Consider the following 22,239-nt stretch of genomic DNA (forward strand, 5'->3'; position numbering starts at 1 on the left):
ACATGGATATGTTTATTTTTGAACCATTCCATTGTAGATTTTGGATCATTGTCTTGTTGGAAGACAAATCTCCGTCCTAGTCTCAGGTCTTTTGCAGACTCCATCAGGTTTTCTTCCAGAATGGTCCTGTATTTGGCTCCATCCATCTTCCCATCAATTTTAACCATCTTCCCTGTCCCTGCTGAAGAAAAGCAGGCCCAAACCATGAAGCTGCCACCACCATGTTTGACAGTGGGGATGGTGTGTTCAGGGAGATGAGCTGTGTTGCTTTTATGCCAAACATAACGTTTTGCATTGTTGCCAAAAAGTTCAATGTTGGTTTCATCTGACCAGAGCACCTTCTTCCACATGTTTGGTGTGTCTCCCAGGTGGCTTGTGGCAAACTTTAAACAACACTTTTTATGGATATCTTTAAGAAATGGCTTTCTTCTTGCCACTCTTCCATAAAGGCCAGGTTTGTGCTATATACAACTGATTGTTGTCCTATGGACAGAGTCTCCCACCTCAGCTGTAGATCTCTGCAGTTCATCCAGAGTGATCATGGGCCTCTTGGCTGCATCTCTGATCAGTCTTCTCCTTGTATGAGCTGAACGTTTAGAGGGACGGCCAGGTCTTGGTAGATTTGCAGTGGTCTGATACTCCTTCCATTTCAATATTATCGCTTGCACAGTGCTCCTTGGGATGTTTAAAGCTTGGGAAATCTTTTTGTATCCAAATCCGGCTTTAAACTTCTTCACAACAGTATCTCGGACCTGCCTGGTGTGTTCCTTGTTCTTCATGATGCTCTCTGCGCTTTTGACGGACCTCTGAGACTATCACAGTGCAGGTGCATTTATACGGAGACTTGATTACACACAGGTGGATTGTATTTATCATCATTAGTCATTTAGGTCAACATTGGATCATTCAGAGATCCTCACTGAACTTCTGGAGAGAGTTTGCTGCACTGAAAGTAAAGGGGCTGAATAATTTTGCACGCCCAATTTTTCAGTTTTTGATTTGTTAAAAAAGTTTGAAATATCCAATAAATGTCGTTCCACTTCATGATTGTGTCCCACTTGTTGTTGATTCTTCACAAAAAAATACAGTTTTATATCTTTATGTTTGAAGCCTGAAATGTGGCAAAAGGTTGCAAAGTTCAAGGGGGCCGAATACTTTCGCAAGGCACTGTACATCAGATTCACAACAGTCAGTGTCCATGCTAGCTGGGCTAACAACAAATGTAGAATTACTGATGCCAGCATTGGATGTGCTCGTGGAAGCAGAACAACTTGTGTCATCGACAGGTGCAGGTGTAGTACTCCTAGTAGTAGCAGTACTACCAGTAGAGCTGGTATGGGTCTATGGACGCGGGCCTTACTTTTTTAAACCATTTATCAATTTTCGAGCAAACGGAATGAGCAACAGCTACGTTTGGCTACATACGGACCATTAGTGAAATTCCCGCGAGAGAGTAACAGTTATTGTGATTGGATGTTAATTATTTCGCTAGGCTACCTGTAATTGACATTGTGTTGTTATTTTGCTGAACACCAGATGGTTTAATTTAATTTTTGGCAGTGAAACAAGGCTACACAGGCGAGAAAAAAACCTCACCCAACTGTATAGCCCCATTGGAAAATAGAAATGGACTGTTTGAAAATGTGAAGAATTATTATTATTTTTAAAATATTTTTTTTATTTGTATGATTTAAAAAAAAACGTGAATCACGTTTTTATTTGGCGTACCCCCGACGGCATTGAGTGGACTGCGTACCCCAGTTTGGAAATACCTGCTGTAATTTTAAGATTTTTCTTCACTGGAACTAATGTGCCTAGTCAGAGCCATAGTAACAGCCCCAGACCATTATTCCTGCTCCACCAAACTTTACAGTTAGCACTAAGCATTGGGGCAGGTAGTGATCTCCTGGCATCCGCCAAATCCAGATTCTTCTGTTGGACTGCCAGATGGTGAAGCGTGATTCATCACTCCAAAGAATGCGTTTCCACTGCTCCAGAGTCCAATGGCAGCAAGCTTTACATCACTCCAGCCGACGCTTGGCATTGCGCATGGTGATCTTAGGCTTGTGTGCTGCTGCTCGGCCATGGAAACCTATTTCATGAAGCTCCAGACAAACAGTTATTGTGCTGATGTTGCTTCCAGAGGCAGTTTGGAACTCAGTAGTGAGTGTTACAACAGAGGACAGACAATTTTTATGCGCTATGCGCTTCAGCACTCGGTGGTCCTGTTCTGTGAGCTTGTGTGGCCTACCACTTCGTGGCTGAGCCTTTGCTGTTCCTAGACATTTCCACATCACAATAACAGCTCTTACAGTTGACCGGGGCAGATCTAGCAGGGCAAAAATTTGACAAACTGACTTGTTGGAAAGGTGGCATCCTATGACAGTGCCACATTGAAAGTCACTGAGCTCTTCAGTAAGACCATTCTACTGCCAATGTTTGTCTATAGAGATTTCATGGCTGTGTGCTCGATTGTATACACCTGCCAGCAACAGATGTGGCTGAAATAGCCGAATCCACTCATTTGAAGGGGCGTTCACATACTTTTATATAGGTTCCATGTGGCTCAGTTGGTAGAACAGGTCGCTTGCAACGCCAGGATTGGGGTTCGATTCCCACGAGGGACCAGTAGGAAAAAAATGGACAAGAGTGTCTGCTAAATGACTAAAACCTCAAATGTAAAAATATATACAGGAAGTACCAGTATCAGATCAAAGGGTATGAGGTATTTGGGGTAGATATAGAAAGTCTACACTCCCATTCAACATTTTCACCTCATAGCCTGGAATTAAAATGGTATTGATTTACACATCCTAACCCACAACTATGAAGTGAAAAAAATATTCTGGATTTTTAAATTTAAATCTATTTAAAACATTTAATTGAAAAGCTTGGTTGGTTAATAGGATAGCAATCTTGAATTACCTCAGGTGTAACCAATCAAATTCAAAGTCACACACTAAGTTTATTGGCCTCCATCTGTGTTAAATTGTAGTGATTCACATGATTTCAGGATATATTCAGCAGTTCAAATCAAATTTTATTTGTCACATGCGCAGAACACAACAGTGAAATGCTTACTTACAAGCCCTTAACCAACAAGTAAAAATAAAAGTAACAAATAATTAAAGAGCAACAGTAAAATAACAATAGCGAGGCTATATACAGGGGGTACCGCTGAGTTACTTGAGATAGTTGAGGTAATATGTACATGTAGTTAGAGGTATTAAAGTGACTATGCAAAGATAACAGAGAGCAGCAGTAGCGTAAAAGGAGAAGGGCAATGCAAATAGTCTGGGTAGCCATTTGATTAGATGTTCAGGAGTCTTATGGCTTGGGGGTAGAAGCTGTTTAGAAGCCTCTTGGACCAAGACTTGGCGCTCCCGTACCCCTTGCCGTGTGGTAGCAGAGAGAACAGTCTTTGACTAGGTTGGCTGGATTCTTTGACAATTTTTAGGGCCTTCCTCTGACACACCTAGTATAGAGGTCCTGGGTGGCAGAAGGTTTGGCCCCAGTGATGTACTGGGCGGTACACACTACCCTCTGTAGTGCCTTGCGGTCGGAGGCCGAGCAGTTACCATACCAAGCTGTGATGCAACCCGTCACGATGCTCTCGATGGTGAAGCTGTAGATCCTTTTGAGGATCTGAGGACCCATGCCAAATCTTTTCAGTCTCCTGAGGAGGAATAGGTTTTGTCATGCCCTCTTCACGATTGTCTTGTGCTTGGACCATGTTAATTTGTTGGTGATGTGGACACCAACGAACTTGAAGCTCTCAACCTGCTCCACTACAGCCCCGTCGATGAGAATGGGGGCAAACTACCTGCTCTCCAGGACACCTACACCACCCGATGTCACAGGAAGGCCAAAAAGATCAAGAAGGACAACAACCACCCGAGCCACTGCCTGTTCACCCCGCTATCATCCAGAAAGCGAGGTCAGTACAGGTGCATCAAAGCTGGGGCCGAGAGACTGAAACACAGCTTCTATTTCAAGGCCATCAGACTGTTAAACAGCCATCACTAACATTGAGTGGCTGCTGCCAATATATGGACTCAAATCCCTTAAAGGAAAACTAACAGGTCTGTGAGAGCTGGAATTCTTACTGGTTGGTAGGTGATCAAATACTTATGTCATGCAATAAAATGCAAATTACATAGATTCCGTCTCTCACAGTTGAAGTGTACCTATGATAAAAATTTACAGACCTCTACATGCTTTGTAAGGAGGAAAACCTGCAAAATCAGCAGTGTATCAAATACTTGTTCTCCCCACTGTATGTATATACTGTACTCTATACCACCTACTGCATCTTGCCTATGCCGTTCAGCCATCGCTCATCCATATATTTATATGTACATATTCTTATTCATTCCTTGTTGTTGTGAAATTGTTAGATTACTTGTTAGATATTACTGCATGGTCGGAGCTAGTAGCACAAGCATTTCACAACACTCACATTAACATCTGCTAACCATGTGTTTGTGACCAATAACATTTGATTTTATTTGCTCAGTCCTCCTTCAGTCCACAATCATCTCCTTTGTCCTGGTCACATTGAGGGAGAGGTTGTAGGTTCCCTCTGTTGTCTGTTGGGTAGTGAATTGCAAAGCAAACACTCAACCATGAGCCCCAGGGCACTTTCAAAAGAACTCTGGGACAAAGTTGTGGAAAGGCACAGATCAGGGGATGGGTATAAAAATATATAAAATGCCTTAAAATATCCCTTGAAGCATAGACAAGACGATTATTAAGAAGTGGAAGGTGTATGGCACCATCATGACAGTTCCTGGATCAGGCTGTCCCTACAAACTTGATGACTGAGCAAGTAGGAGACTAATCAGAGAGGATACCAACAGTCCAATGGCAACTTTGAAAGAGCTACAGGCTTTTGATTTTTATTTCACCTTTATTTAACCAGGTAGGCAAGTTGAGAACAAGTTCTCATTTACAATTGCGACCTGGCCAAGATAAAGCAAAGTAGTTCGACAGGTACAACAACACAGAGTTACACATGGAGTAAAACAAAAATACAGTCAATAATACAGTAGAGAAATAAGTCTATATACAATGTGAGCAAATGAGGTGGGATAAGGGAGGTAAAGGCAAATGGTGGCGAAGTAAATACAATATAGCAAGTAAAATTAAAAATTAAAAAAACACTGGAATGGTAGATTTGCAGTGGAAGAATGTGCAAAGTAGAGATAGAAATAATGGGGGTGCAAAGGAGCAAAATACATAAATAAATACAGTAGGGGGAGAGGTAGTTGTTTGGGCTAAATTATAGATGGGCTATGTACAGGTGCTCTGACAGCAGGTGCATAAAAGCTAGTGAGGGGAATATGTGTTTCCAGTTTCAGAGATTTGATAGCCAAGACTGGTCAAAGTGTGCATGTGACAACAATATCCCAAGCACTCCACAAATCTGGCATGTGTGGTAGGGTGGCAAGAAGGAAGCCATTACTCAAGAAAGCCCACCTTGAATCCCATTTGAAGTATATAAAAAAACACTTGGGAGATTCTGTAACCGTGTGGCCAAAATATTTGTGGTCTGACAAAACTAAAATGAAACTATTTGGCCTAAATGTAAAGCGTTACGTTTGGCGCAAACTCAACACATCAGCCAAAGTACACTATCCCTAATGTGAAGCATGGTGGTGGCAGCATCATGTTATGGGGATGTTTTTTATCGTCAGGGACTGATCAGGATAGAAGGTCAAATTAACAGAGCAATGTACAGAAAAGGTGTGATCAATGAAGACATCCAATACAACCATCCTCTACAACCATTCATGCAACAACAAAAAATATAATTACAATATAGGTGTACTGTCTGTAAATAAAATGTAATAAATTAAATGAAACAAATGAAATCAATGCTAATATAACATGACGTTTAGCACGCATTAATTTGCGTCAAGCCTGTCTTGAGTGTTTGGCCATAAATTCCCATCCACATCACAGTGAATGTCCTCATTGTTCATGCACCACGGGAAAAATCTTTTCGCATGGCGAATCCAAGCTTGACATTTGGTCTGCATTGATGTCGTAACATGCCTCATCCATGGCCAGGAGGGTGTCACGCTCATGGGGAAGTGATAAAGGAATTTATATGTTTAAAGTAATGACTAAAGAATTCAATCTTGAAACATATAATACTATAATTCTAATAATGTATGTGTGTATGTGTAAGAGGGAGAAAACAGAGGCTGGTAGAATACACATGATAACTCTGAAAAAGCTGACAACAGGAGGGCCTGTTGTTTATCACTTCCAATGCGTCTCTAATCTAGGGAGGAGAGAACGGAGAGAAACTGCCAAGGCTGGTAGAAAAGTGATAAACCTGTGTGTGTGTGTGTGTGCGCGTAGAGGGGGTTATAAAGACTGTTCAAATTCTGATTGACTTTAGAGCTCTCATGAATAAACTACAACAAACCTTTTGCAGAATGCCTAATTCTTATTAATCCTAGCTTTACAATTTAGGGGAAATTGGTCAAAGCTATAGTGATTGTTATCATCATCGGGATTGAAAATTCTCGTGACATGATGTCATCGTTTTCCTCAATGGCCTGCTTTATTTCAGACAGTCGTATGTCATTCCTGGCCCTCACCATTTCCACCACTGCCCACTCCTGCTGGTCGGTCAGCACACGGCCACCACCATGGGGTCTTCTGTCAAGTCTGACTGTAGAACAGAGTATACTGTCAATAGATCATACTGTAAGAATACTGTAATTACATTGCATTACAACGTCATTTACTGTAAATTTAATGACAAAGCATTGTGCATATCCTGCAGACTTACCGGTTTTCTTGGCGAAATGTTCTCATTACCAAATTGACAGTTGATCTTTTCAGATTGGGGTGAACTAATTTGGCAGCCTCTGCCATGGTAAGGCCTCTGTTTGCCACATGGTCAATGACGATGGCCCGGGCTTCATTAGACAACAGTTCCCTGATGGGGCCCATGCCCAGGTCTTTGACCTCTTAATGTTTTAAAAAACAGCATTTTTGAGGATATGTTTTGAGTTTTGTACTAAGGGTTGTGAAATTTTATCACATACTTGCGAAACTAGTACCAAAGCGATTAAAAATCAGCGTTTCCCAAACAGCTCTTAAGCACTGACACAACCAAGTGTGAAAAAAGTTCAAGGGGGTGTAGACTTTCAATATGCACTGTACATGAAGGCAGGGTAAAGTGACTAGACATCATCATAGATAATAAGAACATAAACAACATAGTAGCAGCAGCATATGATGTGTAGAAGTGTATGCGTGTGTGTGTGTGTGCGCGTGTGAGGGTTGTGTGTGAGAGTGACAGTGTAGTGTGTGTGTGTGTGAGGGTTGTGTGTGAGAGTGACAGTGTAGTGTGTGTGTGTGTTTGTGTGTGTATATATAGTCTTGTGAGTGTGCATAGAGTCAGGGTCAGTGTGCATAGTTAATTAGTGGTTACCTGGATTATGAAGTAGTCTTGTGGCTATTTAGCAGTATTATGGCATGGGGATAGAAGCTGTTGCAGAGCCTCTTGGTCCAGTACCATACACTTTCAAGCACAAGATCTCTCTATCTCTCGCACACACACACATGTACATGTTGTACATTATCAAATCATAACTACTTTGGTTTGTAGCCAGCCTTATAAAATTGCTGTAAGGTTGTTTCAGTCTCAATATGCTGCTTTGGCTTCATAATAGTATTTATTAGCATATATTTTTGGGCAAACAATGAAAGTGTACATTTGAATATTAATAAAGCAGATACAACAGAATTTGTACCACTAAACATTTAACAAAGATCTTAAAAATTCCCTAAAACTAAAATGATATTTATAACTTATGATAAATTGATAAGCACATTTCCAAAGAAGATTTACGGTAGATTTTAGGAAGACCCCATATTATGACTTTGGGCTGTAATGATCCTTCATTTTACTAGCTGGAACGAGGCATTCATTTTCTATGGTAAAGCTGCTGTTATTTAAAGCTTTATCACATGCAGCTATACAGTAGCTGGATCAGTTTAAATTAGGGCGGAGAGCATCTTATGTTCATTCATATGTCCATTCAACCCTCAACACCAATCAGATCTTCCATCTAACCAGCTAATCATGGTACCATGTAATAACATATTGATAAACATATTAATAATAATTTATTATAATGTAATGTTAGGTGAAGGACTTTTTCCTGATCATGTGACCTAACCAGGTCCTAGTTATAGGTCTTAGGCAGATGATTACGAAAAAAAAAAACTGCTAGTCCTACAATTCTTTATCTGTTTGGCCTTAAAAGTTGATCCGTTGGGTTTAGAGATGAGTTGAGGTTATAGGACAGGTGAAGCCTCATGGTAGTATGTGGCTGTAAGGTCAAGGTGTTGAGGTGTGGAGGTGTTTGGACTAAGGCTTCAGTGAGCATCAGAGCTCCTGATCAGGCTGCACTAAGGTCAGTTCAGTGGTGAAGGTGACGAGGGACATGGGAGGTAGTGCAGTGGTGAGAGAGTCAGTTAGCCAATGCCCCCAAAATACCCCTATGCACTTGGGACCTGTAAGTAGTAAATAGTTACAGGCAATAGGGTGACAATTCCACCTAGTCTATTAGAGGGCAGGGTGGAGCTATTCCCATATTGCTTTAGGACTAGGGTCTGGAGAATGTCTTGGTCAAGAGAAACCCCTGGCCCTACTTACACCCATCCGATCCTTTCAGATCTAAGTGCCTAGGGGTGATTTTGGGACTGGGCCATTGTGTCACTCTCCAGGCAGGCCTGAGCTGGAGGTTGGTGGGACCAGGGAGACTCGAGGCCCCTTGGCTCATCTGTTGCCCCCAGAGCCGTTGTAGGCATTGTAGGGTAGAGGGTAGACACTGGAGGCCTGGTTCATCCAGCCCTGGTCCCCTCCTCTCCTCTGGTTCTCCTGCTGCTGCTGCTCTATGTACTGGTTCAGCAGCGCTCCCACCTGCTCCTGGTCCTTAAAGGGACTGGGGCGGAAACTGGCCCGCAGCCACACTCGGTACTGGAGAGAAGACAGACAGAAAAGACCATGTTTGATGGTTCAGCTCAATTACTGTTCTATGGTCCTCCAAGGGTGGGATGTCAGAGCAGAGTGTTCTGGTATCAGAGGAGATGTTCTATTGTGGTGTAGTTTACCACACTTTCTCTTGGTTTCTTTTCCTTCATAGTAGATGGTGAGATATGTAGATAGTGGAAGCTACAATCTAAGCAATCTATCTCTAGATCAATCTCTGTGTGTGGTTGGCAAACGAACGGCAGACATTCCTGAAAATGAGGGACTTTCCTCGGCAGCTCAGAGAGCGATAAGAGGTCCAACAGCTATGACCCCAACACACTCACTCTGGCTTTAACAACATTGCTTCTGGGCTTGATCCCAACTTGAGTTCTGTGCACGGAAATCATGCATTGATGCCATTGCATGTGTAACTTGTGAAAATTCAAGTTACACATGCTGATCTCAAGATGAGATGTGACCTTCTATGAGGAGTGTAAGGATCATATCCTTACATAGACAACGTCCTCTAAAATGGCCCAGTGTCTGTGTTTTCTGGGTTTAACGGTACACAGGGATTAGTCCTGGTGAGAGGGCCTCGAGGAGGCAGCATGGGTTGGGTGGGAAACCCCTGGCAGAAGTCCCAGGTCTTTAGCCCAGCGGTCAGTGGGCCCACATAGGGACCAGTGAGAGCTGAGGAAGGGGTGGGGAAAGCTAGCTCTGAATCAGAGCTTTACCAGGAACCTGCCTCCACTTCTCCTCTGACATTTCTGCTTACACAGTAGCTACAGGGCTCTCAAGCTAAAAACAGATCTAGGACCAGCTTAGATTGTAGTGACTGTGCAAGTGATTTCTACAAGCTTCAATAGAATTGGGAGACAAGTACACTTTACAAAAAAGGACTTAGGAAAATTGCAATTGGTTCAGAACAGGGCAGCACAGCTGGCCCTTGGATGTACACAGAGAACTAATATTAATAATATGCATGTCAAAACACAACTTATGGAACAGCGGGGACTGTGAAGCAACACAAACATAGGCACAGACACATGCATACACACAATAGCATATGCACTATATACACACACACACGTGGATTTTGTACTGTATATACGTGGTAGTGGTGGAGTAGGGGCCTGATGGCACACAGTCTGTGAATGTATTGTAATGTTTTTATAATTGTATAAACTGCCTTAATTTTGCTGGACCCCAGGAAGAGTAGTTGCTGCCAAGGCAGCAGCTAATGGGGATCCATAATAAATCCAAATTCACCAGAAATTGGATTAGACCGATATTGGTTTTTATTTATTCTATTTCTATATCAGTCCTGGTGATTCTGTAAGTGTGACACACCATACGTTAATTGAACACTACCCAGCCCTCTTGCCAGAGAGGATCCACAGCCTGTGGGACATGCTCCATCTTGCCCTTACAGTAAAGCTCTAAACATTTAGGTCAACAAGTCCAACAGATCATCTAGATTTGTGGTTTCTGGAGGGAATCCAGGAAATAACCATCTAATAATGTGTTGTGTAACACCATATATATTGCGAAATAGGATGAACTGAATGTGTCTGAAACAAATATATGGAATTATGTTCCATTTCAGTAACGCAATATGAATACAAAGAGGGAACTGTAGATTATAAGGAGACAAATAAAATGTTCACACTAGTGTGAGCCTAATGAACCTAAATTTATTTTATTTTTGCTTCAGTTGTCACATACCTTTTGGCACCTGTGTGTTCACTAATCAAGGTTATGCAGCTTAGATGTGTTCCACACCGCTGGGCTTCTGGTAGACAGGTGTTGAACAGCTCATCATGGGCTTCTGGTAGACAGGTGTTGAACAGCTCATCATGGGCTTCTGGTAGACAGGTGTTGAACAGCTCATCATGGGCTTCTGGTAGACAGGTGTTGAACAACTCATCATGGGCTTCTGGTAGACAGGTGTTGAACATCATATCATGGGCTTCTGGTAGACAGGTGTTGAACAGCTCATCATGGGCTTCTGGTAGACAGGTGTTGAACATCATATCATGGGCTTCTGGTAGACAGGTGTTGAACAGCTCATCATGGGCTTCTGGTAGACAGGTGTTGAACATCATATCATGGGCTTCTGGTAGACAGGTGTTGAACAGCTCATCATGGGCTTCTGGTAGACAGGTGTTGAACATCATATCATGGGCTTCTGGTAGACAGGTGTTGAACAGCTCATCATGGGCTTCTGGTAGACAGGTGTTGAACATCATATCATGGGCTTCTGGTAGACAGGTGTTGAACAGCTCATCATGGGCTTCTGGTAGACAGGTGTTGAACATCATATCATGGGCTTCTGGTAGACAGGTGTTGAACAGCTCATCATGGGCTTCTGGTAGACAGGTGTTGAACAGCTCATCATGGGCTTCTGGTAGACAGGTGTTTAACATCACATCATGGGCTTCTGGTAGACAGGTGTTGAACATCATATCATGGGCTTCTGGTAGACAGGTGTTGAACAGCTCATCATGGGCTTCTGGTAGACAGGTGTTGAACAGCTCATCATGGGCTTCTGGTAGACAGGTGTTGAACATCACATCATGGGCTTCTGGTAGACAGGTGTTGAACATCATATCATGGGCTTCTGGTAGACAGGTGTTGGATGGAGTGGTGGGTGGCTACTAGTATCAATGCATAGCCACCAATGTGATAGTTCAACAAAAGATTGTAATGCGTATTTATTTAGTGATTTTCTTATAAATAACCTATACACTACTGTAATAAATTATAGGTAAACAAACTAGTGGTACATTATTTACGTTAGATGGGTAATCATGATATACAGTATAATTTTAATGTTATATCAAAATAGTGTTAATAGTGTTAACTCCTGTCATAAATGCAGGAGTTCCAGATGAACCAAGACAGTTCCCATGTCTGGTAAAGGAGAAGAGTTGTTTTCAGGTGTGTCACTGTGAAGTACGTTTCCTCCCACACAACCGTCAGGTGTCACAGCGACTCCCACACATTACCTCCATCCATAACCAGCCATACAATATACTCAAACCTCTTTAAAAGAACATGCACTGTGTTACAAAAATGCACACCAAGGAAGGTACAATGAACAGTTAGACTACACACGATAAGGACAGACGGGAGACTTGAGTCCCAAACCCAGCTTTGAGTCAGACTCTCCACCATTCCTTTACCAGTTTTCACTTCCGGATCATCTATTCATGAGAAAGGGATTACTCAAAATTGGAACAAATGTCAATTTCATTTTTGTTTGCTTGAAAATGTCTCTCAGCTTTGAATCCATTCAAAGTCAGTCAAAGTCAAAACTGAGAAACAATGACCTGGACACATCCCCTAAGACACTATCACACTTACACTCAACAAAACACACACGTGATCATGCATTTATAATCATTTTTAACAACAGACATGCCGTAGTTGTATCAGTGTTTTTGGCAAAGTGTTGTGAAATGAAAAAAAGATCAAATCGATCAACCCTATATACAATACAACACTAGATAAAACTATTGGTATGACAAGAGCAAATTCTCTAAGACACAGTCATGGGAAAAGCATGAAGAAAGGAATCCAATTTCCCCTATGATCCTCAAAATCACTGTCAACTCAACCAAACAATAAGAAAACAACCATTTTTTTCTTCTGTGAAGACATTTTGCAAGCCTCTGACAGTAATTACAGTCACGTGATGGTTAGTACCAGGCTAATGCAATTTCAGCAAGCCCCTCCAGTTCCCCTTCTGTATACAACACACACGTACTGAGTACCACTGGCTGGGTGCATGTCATCAGCTAGAGAGACAAAGCCCTTCTCAGCAACCTCCATACACAGCTCTCTTTGCAGCATGTTCTATAAACGTGTGTGTGTGTGTGTGTGTGTGTGTGTGTGCGCGCGTACGTGCGTGTACATGTCACACATCATTTCACAGGTTTGAAGTCTGATGTGTGTGGAAATAGCTGTCCCACAACAGGAAAGTAATTTTCTCACCCCACTACATCTTGTGTGAATAATATGCAGATGGGTCTGACTGACAACACAGATACTCACTTTGAAACCAGCAAACACTTTAGTGTAGGTCTAGTGACATGAGAGTGAAGGAGGTTGAAGTCACGGTTAATATACACGATGGTGGTACTTCTAATTAAATAACTTATGTATTTCTGGTGGACCAGACAAAAATCACATAGTAGTAGTTTACACAGGATCTAATAGTCTTCCGTTGGCCTCAATACATCGAGGTTAGTTGTCTTCTGTTTGCCTAGATACATCGAGGGTTCATAACCCACCTCAGGCATAACAGCAAGTCCAGACAAGCCATCAGTCATCACAGAGATCATCTCCCAGTATGATGAGTTTAGGAAGATCCCTGGTAGGTCATATAAAGTTGAGACAGGCAACCAGGAAGGATGGGCTCCAGGTTTACTGTCAGAGACCCACCTCCATCTACAGAAGTGAAAGTAAACCAAAAGTATGAACCTGACAGGGCAGGAGTGTCAAAAACAGCTGCATCATTAACTGATAGCAGCTGAATGATGACACATTCCTGTGACTCTGTACTATGAGTGGGAGTAAGCTAACAGTTTGGCTTCCGAGTGGGTGTTAGAGAAAAGGTGGGCCTTAACCGGCATTCTTCTTACTCACTGAAATTGTTTACCGTTGATAGGCCTGAACTATGCAAGTCTAAATATTACACCTGAGCTGTGTTACAGGCTGTTTTTCTGCCCACATTGAATTGTGGGAAGCTGTAGAATAATAATAATAATAATTATTATTTGGGCTTGCTTATGCTTGTCCTGTTACTTGTTGCGTATCCCAACTCCCCCTGAGACACCCGCAGGGAGTGGGGTCACATCCAGGGTCACCATTGTACAGCACCACTGGAGCATTAAGGGCCTTGCTCAAGGGCACAGCGAGTATATTATTGTTGTTAGGGGACATCATTATTTTATCTATACAGGGTGTGTGTATGTATATTGCTTTTCAATTAGAGGTCGACCGATTATGATTTTTCAACGCCGATACCGATATCGATTATTGGAGGACCAAAAAAGCCGATACCAATTCAATCGGATGATTTTTTTATTTATTTTTAATATTGACAATTACAACAATACTGAATTAACACTTATTTTAACTTAATATAATACATCAATAAAATAAATTTAGCCTCAAGTAAATAATGAAACATGTTCAATTTGGTTTAAATAATGCAAAAACAAAGTGTTGGAGAAGAAAGTAAAAGTGCAAAATGTGCTATGTAAGAAAGCTAACGTTTCAGTTCCTTGCTCAGAACATGAGAACATATGGTGGTTCCTTTTAACATGAGTCTTCAATATTCCCAGGTAAGAAGTTTTTAGTTATAGTTATTATAGGAATTATAGGACTATTTCTCTCTATTCCATTTGTATTTCATATACCTTTGACTATTGGATGTTCTAATAGGTACTTTAGTATTGCCAGCCTAATCTCAGGAGTTGATAGGCTTGAAGTCATAAACAGCACTATGCATCCCAGCATTGCTAAGAGCTGCTGTTTGAATGAATGCTTATGAGCCTGCTGCTGCCTACCACTGCTCAGTCACTGCTCTATCAAATCATATACTTAATTATAATAAACACAAAAATACAAGCCTTTGGTCATTAATATGGTCAAATCCGGAAACTACCATTTCGAAAAACAAAACATTTATTCTTTCAGTGGAATACGGAATCGTTACTAGCTAGAACTAGCTAGCCATTTCACTTCGGTTACACCAGCCTCATCTCGGGAGTTGATAGGCTTGAAGTCATAAACAGCGCAATGCTTGACGCACAATAAAGAGCTGCTGGCAAAACGCACTAAAGTGCTGTTTGAAAGAATGTTTACGCGCCTGCTTCTGCCTACCACCGCTCAGTCAGATACTTGTATGCTCAGTCAGATTATATGCAACGCAGGACACACTAGATAATATCTCGTAATATCATCAACCATGTGTAGTGATTGATTATGATTGATTGATGGTTTTTTATAAGATAAGTTTAATGCTAGCTAGCAACTTACCTTGGCTTACTGCATTCGCGTAACAGGCAGTCTCCTTGTGGAGTGCAACGAGAGAGAGGCAGGTCGTTATTGCGTTGGACTAGTTAACTGTAAGGTTGCAAGATTGGATCCCCCGAGCTGACAAGGTGAAAATCTGTCGTTCTGCCCCTGAACAAGGCAGTTAACCCACCGTTCCTAGGCTGTCATTGAAAATAAGAATGTGTTCTTAACTGACTTGCCTAGTTAAATAAAGGTAGAAAAAATAGAACAAAAAAGAAAAAAAAAGAAAAATTGGCAAATCGACACCCAAAAATACAGATTTCCGATTGTTATGAAAACTTGAAATCGGCCCTAATTAAATCGGCCATTCCGATTAATTGGTCGACCTCTAGTTTCAATGTGTGTGTACCTACCTCTGTGACTTGGTTCATCTGGTACTCCTGTAGTTGCTGTTGGAAGCCATAGTTCGGGCCTACGAAGGAACGCACCGCCTTGACAGCCGACAGACACTCCTCCCAGCTGTAGGTGGTGACGGTCATCAGGTAGGCCACCACCATGGTAGTACTACGGGACACACCGGCCAGGCTGCATTATGGGACAGGGACATGGAGAGCATAGTCATGAGGGGTCAGGTACGGTCAACAGAAAGTTAGTGGTTTATGGTTAGGTGGTGTACGTACCAGTGCACCAGACAGGCCCCTCCATTTAGACGACATTCGTGGATGAACCTGATGCTCTCTTTGAAATGCTGTGACCTGCAAAGACAAAACCACATGGCCTTATAGGTACAAGTACAGAATAAACAGTGTAGTCTAAAAAGTGTATCACTGATCATATCAGGATGTGGATTGTCTTGTCATAGGTGAGACTAGGGCTGTTAAGATGCCCATATTACCGCCACACTGGTGGTCATGATTCATGACCATTTAGTCACAGTAATTAGGCTTCTCCAAGCTCTGATGCTGCCAATGGTCATTAGTAGCCTACCTAACTTGCTAATTGCCTGGAACTCAGCACTCTATTGTCCCTCTAATCACTCTGACATCAATGCAAATGTAAAACATCTAAATCAAACACTTAATGAGAGCCCATGAGCTCATGTTGTGCAACATTTCTATAGGCTATGCAATTGCATGAGAAAACAGTGATGGTCTCTATTAGAAAGAGGAGGATCACATCAGCTTTCTATAGGCTAGGCTAACTATCTTTATTTCTCAACTTTCCTAATACTAAGCAAATTGATTATATTTACAACAGGAGTATAGCCTACCTGGCTGGCATGGAAATAAACCACGGGTAAAAGCATCCTCCATTCACTATTTAAGTGCATAGATGACATGTATTTTTTCCCCCTGACCCTGTTTCGAGACAGGGGTATGATAAATAAAAATTTCCCACATATATTATTTAGTATATGTAAAGACAAGATTAAATCAAGAATAGTCTGATGGGTGACAATATTAGCTTATTACTTGTGAATGATGCCCCGATTAAGGCAAGGTTACAGCGCATGCCTTTTTTGGGGGACTTTTTCCAAATCATAGTTGCACACCTCATGTAGCCTAGCCCATAGGCCTATATGTTTTGATAAGGTTTGTATCACAACTGAAGTGGCCAAATAACTTCGTAAAATTAAGCACATGAATCCGTTTTACAAGGGGTGTAGAACCTAACTGGCATACATAAGCAGCGCGTGAGTTTCAAGTTTGGGGAAAATCATTTTTCACCATAAAAATTCACTTCTATAATAAAAGCATTACATTCATAATCGCATTTGCGGTCACTTTTGAGAATGGTGTTTTCCTGCTAATGGAAGATTTGCGTTTGTAGCCTACTACGGTGTGCACATTGCTGCGCTTATAATGTGAAGAAATATCCTTATAGTTAATCAACATTTTAAGCAAAATTTTCGGGAGAAGTGAATTATAATTATTACATTCAGCCCAAGGGCACAATGGCCACTTACCGCAAAATACATAGATTTTTGGCATTACAGCCACACAAAGGGGATGCCACCGGAAAATTCTATGCATTATCAAGTGCTTGTCAAATTGTGAATGAGAGACTGGTGAAGTGTACAGCTTGTGCAAAAAAACAAAGCACAGGTTATGCCTTTCATGCAACTTTCTTCAAATCATCATTAGAGTTGCATCATGCAGCCTTAGAATGTACTAAACATCAGAATAGATAACCCAATGTTTGTATCACAATCAGTTACAAGTTACATAAATAACTCGAAGTTAAGTATTTAGGAGTACCTGTTTCTTTCTTATGCACACTCCTTTAAAATGTTTGGAGAAAATATCCTTTCTATTTTATTCAGCTATGTTGAATTGTATTCTTCATACTAAACAGTTAATCCACTGTTCCTAGGCCGTCATTGAAAATAAGAATTTGTTCTTAACTGACTTGCCCAGTTAAATAAAAAGGTAAATACTATACAATAATGTAAAACAATACCACAGAATTCTAAGCAAATCTTGTCTGCTAAATAATCTAGTGTAGCCCACAGACGGTCAGTTAATTAACGGTCAATTACTTGACAATCACCGGCTGACAAAATGTCACGACCGTCACAGCCCTAGGTGAGACCAGATTTATAACTATATAAATAGATTTCAGGTCACATTTTATGGGATATGAGAAAGAACAGGAAGAAGTGAAACTAAGGTGTAAAAGTCATCTGGACCCCATCTCTGCACAGCACAAGTTCCTTCAACCTGTTTCATCTTAGTCATGATGTCCAGATAGATAAAGTGGGGCAAAAAAGTATTTAGTCAGCCACCAATTGTGCAAGTTCTCCCACTTAAAAAGATGAGACCTGTAATTTTCATCACAGGTACACTTCAACCATGACAGACAAAATGAGAAAAAAAATCCAGAAAATCACATTGCAGGATTTTTAATGAATTTATTTGCAAATTATGGTGGAAAATAAGTATTGGTGTCTGACTAAATTATTTTTTGCCCCACTGTACCTGTCCTATACCCAAGTAACCATGTATCTGTGTCTAATCATCACATCACTGGGAAGTCCCAGGGCATATTTTATAGTTTAGTAATTTAGCAGATGCTCTATTCTAGAACGACTTACATTTGTGCATTCATCTTAAGATAGCTACTGTTGGTGAGACAACATCATAACAATTGTATCAAGTACATTTTCCCTCAAAGTATTGATCAGCAAAGTCAGTGCTAGTAGGAAAAGACGCATAACGATGTTATGGAGGGGGAAGGGATGGGTAGCTTACTCTCGAGATGGTGGTGGAAGTGATCTCTCCTATACAGTTGTCTTGTTTAGTAGCACTCTCCACTGGACACTACTAGGAGAACCTAGAAGTATTTTCTATTCAACTTCCACTGTCATCCAAGAAAGTCATAATATCTCTCATACAACCCATTGGTTTGTCAATTCAAGCACCTTTGTAGGACTGAGGTAATGAGAGTATAGGGGACTCCTATACTGCGTCCCCTCCAAGACTTTACAACCACTATCATTCAATCTTTAGAGATCATCTTTTCATGTAGATCAATACAGCATATACCCCAACTAACATTCTCCTTTCTGTCTACCCTAAACTGTAATGTAGATCAATACAGCATATACCCCAACTAACATTCTCCTTCCTGTCTACCCTAAACTGTAATGTAGATCAATACAGCATATAACCCAACTAACATTCTCCTTTCTGTCTACCCTAAACTGTAATGTAGATCAATACAGCATATACCCCAACTAACATTCTCCTTCCTGTCTACCCTAAACTGTAATGTAGATCAATACAGCATATAACCCAACTAACATTCTCCTTTCTGTCTACCCTAAACTGTAATGTAGATCAATACAGCAAATACCCCAATTAACATTCTCCTTCCTGTCTACCCTAAACTGTAATGTAGATCAATACAGCATATACCCCAACTAACATTCTCCTTCCTGTCTACCCTAAACTGTAATGTAGATCAATACAGCATATACCCCAATTAACATTCTCCTTCCTGTCTACCCTAAACTGTAATGTAGACCAATACAGCATATACCCCAATTAACATTCTCCTTCCTGTCTACCCTAAACTGTAATGTAGACCAATACAGCATATACCCCAATTAACATTCTCCTTCCTGTCTACCCTAAACTGTTTTTTGGTGTTGGTGGATGACTACCACTCCAAACACTATTGGGAAATAGTAGTGAAGCATTGCGCAATAGGAGAGTCATATGGTGGGGAGTATTGTCCTATAACAGCAAAGTCTGCTTGGTTACCCAACCAACTCAACAGCCAGGGGCTAAAATAGATGGATTGCACGTTCCCTCCTCACTTGGAGCCAAACTCTTGCTGAAAGATGTCTCCTCAGCACTTTTCTAATTATTTCTGGTCCAGCAGTTTCCGGCTATCTTGTTAAATGTGCAGAAATGTATTAGGTTCCGAGTATTTTGTGTTTTGACAGGCTGAACTCCAAATCAAAACAAAAAGAATTAGGATCTTACAACGAGTACACAAAACATTAAGAACACCTGCACTTTCCATGACAGATTGACCAGGTGAATTCAGGTGAAAGCTATGATCCCTTATTGATGTCACTTGATTGAATCCAATTCAATCAGTGTAGATGAAGGGGCGGAGACAGGCTAAAGAAAAATGATTACGCCTTGAGACACGGATTGTGTATGTGTGCCATTCAGAGGGTGAATGAGCAAGAAACAAATAGTGCCTGGGGAGGGAGGGGGGGGGGGGTTGGTATACTCAGTGTATATTTAACCGAGGAGGTGTGATATATGGCCAATATACCATGGCTAACGTCTGTTCTTAGGCACAACACATCGCAGAGTGCCTGGACACAGCCCTTAGCCGTGGTATATTGGCCATATATCACAACCCCCAAGGTGCCTTAATGCTATTATAAACTGGTTACCAATGTAATTAGAGCAGTACAAATACATGTTTTGTCATACACGTGGTATACGGTCTGATATACCACAGCTGTCAGCCAAATCAGCATTCAGTGCTCGAACCACCCATATTAAAATCACAAATGAAGGACAGTGGCAAACTGTATCCAAACAAAGACTGTGGTGCTTTAGTTTTGTGATATCTGGTAACTGAAGATAAAGCACCTGATTCTAATTATAATTCTTGGTTCTTGAGTGTTTAATAAAACATCACGAAGTGAGGGTCAGGTCCGCATCCTACCACAATCATTTGACACACTCGGACTCATCAGGAGCTCACAGACATTTATTTATTTCACCTTTATTTAACCAGGTAGGCCAGTTGAAAACAAGTTCTCATTTACAACTACGACCTGGCCAAGATAAAGCAAAGCAGTGCGACAAAACAGAGTTACACAAAGTCCTAGCCCCTAGCCATGTCAGTCCCTGGCCTGGTCTCTAAAAGCGGGGAACAGGGGGACGTGATGAAACCAGCGGGATGACCGTTAGCCCTGTTTTCCAAGCCTAGGGATTGTGACAGAGGGACTATAATAGACCTGGTGACCGAGGCACAGCAGGATGTCACAGCAAGGCTTCCTTCCTGCTGCCTGCAGACCAGTTGGTTGCGACAGGGGGGGGGGGGGGGTCAGAGGCCCCCCAACCCAACAACAACATCCCCTCCTCACCTCATCCTCAACCTCCAACTACCCTCATCATTATCATCATCATCTCTCTCCTCCTTTTCCTCTGAGAAGACAAGTGACTGACAGACTGACTGAGTTATGCTCTGCTTGCGGAGGTTTAAAAAAAAGACTTGTTAGTCACCAAAGTTATGGAGCAGGTCTTTAACACTAGTGTCTGTCTCTGACTGACTGGCAGACAGGGTGTTTCTGTCCAGGTATGAAAAGCAGGGTAGGACATTACACCCTGGTAGTTATCCTTACTGCGCTACACAGCGTGCTACAATACTAATGTAATGAGCAGTAATTCATGTGGACAGTGGACACAGAACAAACTCAACAGATGGTGCAGGTCATAGGTGCCAGGGAAGTAGCTAGCTCTCATTTATAGGAGCTCTAATAGTGGTGCATGGCACAAAGGTTATGAGTATGACTAAAGACTAGGGTTGAATAGCGGGTACTGGGTTACTGAGATTTACCGCCCAAACCAACTCCCTTTACCTGGAGTAAATAACGGTGAGAAACCGGTAAATTATAATAAATGATTTATATGAACAGCATGCAGTGAAATGGAACTGTTACATTTATAAGTGATGTATAAATCTGGCTTCTCTACGGCCTTCTATTTGACATCTGCACGACCAATCATCTCGTCATGGTAACTGTTTCTCTTGTGACAGGTAGGCCCTGCATGTGCTGTATTTCCTATGGTAGAGTAACATAAGGACTGAATACGCATCTAATTTATACATCTCCATCTGGCTTTCAGGGGTGACCAAATTTATGGAATGATTATTTTATTTATTTCAGCTGCAGAGTTTTAAAAACAGCCCATCACTCGAATATTGTTGCTCTCTCACAGTCTCTCTCTCTCCATCAATTACATTCAAATTGCATTTAAAATAGATAGACAATATGTCTATTTTTTAAATACACATACATACACATTCATTCCATGTTTTTTCTTTATTTTTGACTATTTTCTACATTGTAAAATAATAGTGAAGACATCAAAACTATGAAATAACACACGGAATCATGTAGAAATAAAAAAAAAGTGTTAAATAAAAATATATTTTATATGAGATTCTTCAAAATAGTCACCCTTTGCCTTGATGACAGCTTCGCACACTTTTGGCATTGACTCACCAGGCTTCATGAGGTAGTCACCTGGAATGCATTTCAATTAACAGGTGTGCCTTGTTAAAAGTACATTTGTGGAATTTTTATCCTTCTTAATGCATTTGAGGCAATATCAGTTGTGTTGTGACAAGGTAGTGGTGGTATCCCGAAGTTAGCCCTATTTGGTAAAAGACCATGCCCATATTATGGTAAGAACAAATCAAATAAGCAAAGAGACTTGACAGTCCATCATTACTTTAAGACATGAAGATCAGTCAATACGGAACATGTCAAGAACTTTGACAGTTTCTTCAAGTGCAGTCGCAAAAACCATCAAGCGCTATGATGAAACTGGCTCTAATGAGGACCACCACAGGAAAGGAAGACCCAGAGTTACCTCTGCTGCAGAGGATAAATTCATTAGAGTTAACTGCACCTCAGATTGAAGCCCAAATAAATGCTTCACAAGAGTTCAAGC

General features: G+C 41.3%; 1 protein-coding gene across 3 annotated transcripts in view; it reads right to left on the reverse strand.

The window, feature by feature from the left end:
* Window positions 1-7,678: 7,678 nt before the first annotated feature.
* The window catches only part of LOC118936478 (dual specificity protein phosphatase 22-A), a 34,179-nt gene continuing 19,618 nt past the window's right edge, over window positions 7,679-22,239 (reverse strand). For 2 of the 3 annotated variants that reach the window (XM_036963609.2, XM_036963608.2), the window contains 3 exons: window positions 15,709-15,783; window positions 15,442-15,613; window positions 7,679-9,007 (listed from right to left, as the gene is read on the reverse strand). In XM_036963609.2, coding sequence (XP_036819504.2) covers window positions 8,807-9,007; window positions 15,442-15,613; window positions 15,709-15,783 — 448 coding nt within the window. In that variant the 3' untranslated portion in view covers window positions 7,679-8,806. Of the gene's footprint in view, window positions 9,008-11,360; window positions 11,550-15,441; window positions 15,614-15,708; window positions 15,784-22,239 lie in introns of those variants that run through there. The other variant, XM_090222428.1, reaches the window with a different exon arrangement.

The sequence above is a fragment of the Oncorhynchus mykiss genome, chromosome 26 (genome assembly GCF_057628025.1).
Source record: "Oncorhynchus mykiss isolate SJ-2025 chromosome 26, ASM5762802v1, whole genome shotgun sequence".
Lineage (NCBI taxonomy): Eukaryota > Metazoa > Chordata > Actinopteri > Salmoniformes > Salmonidae > Oncorhynchus > Oncorhynchus mykiss.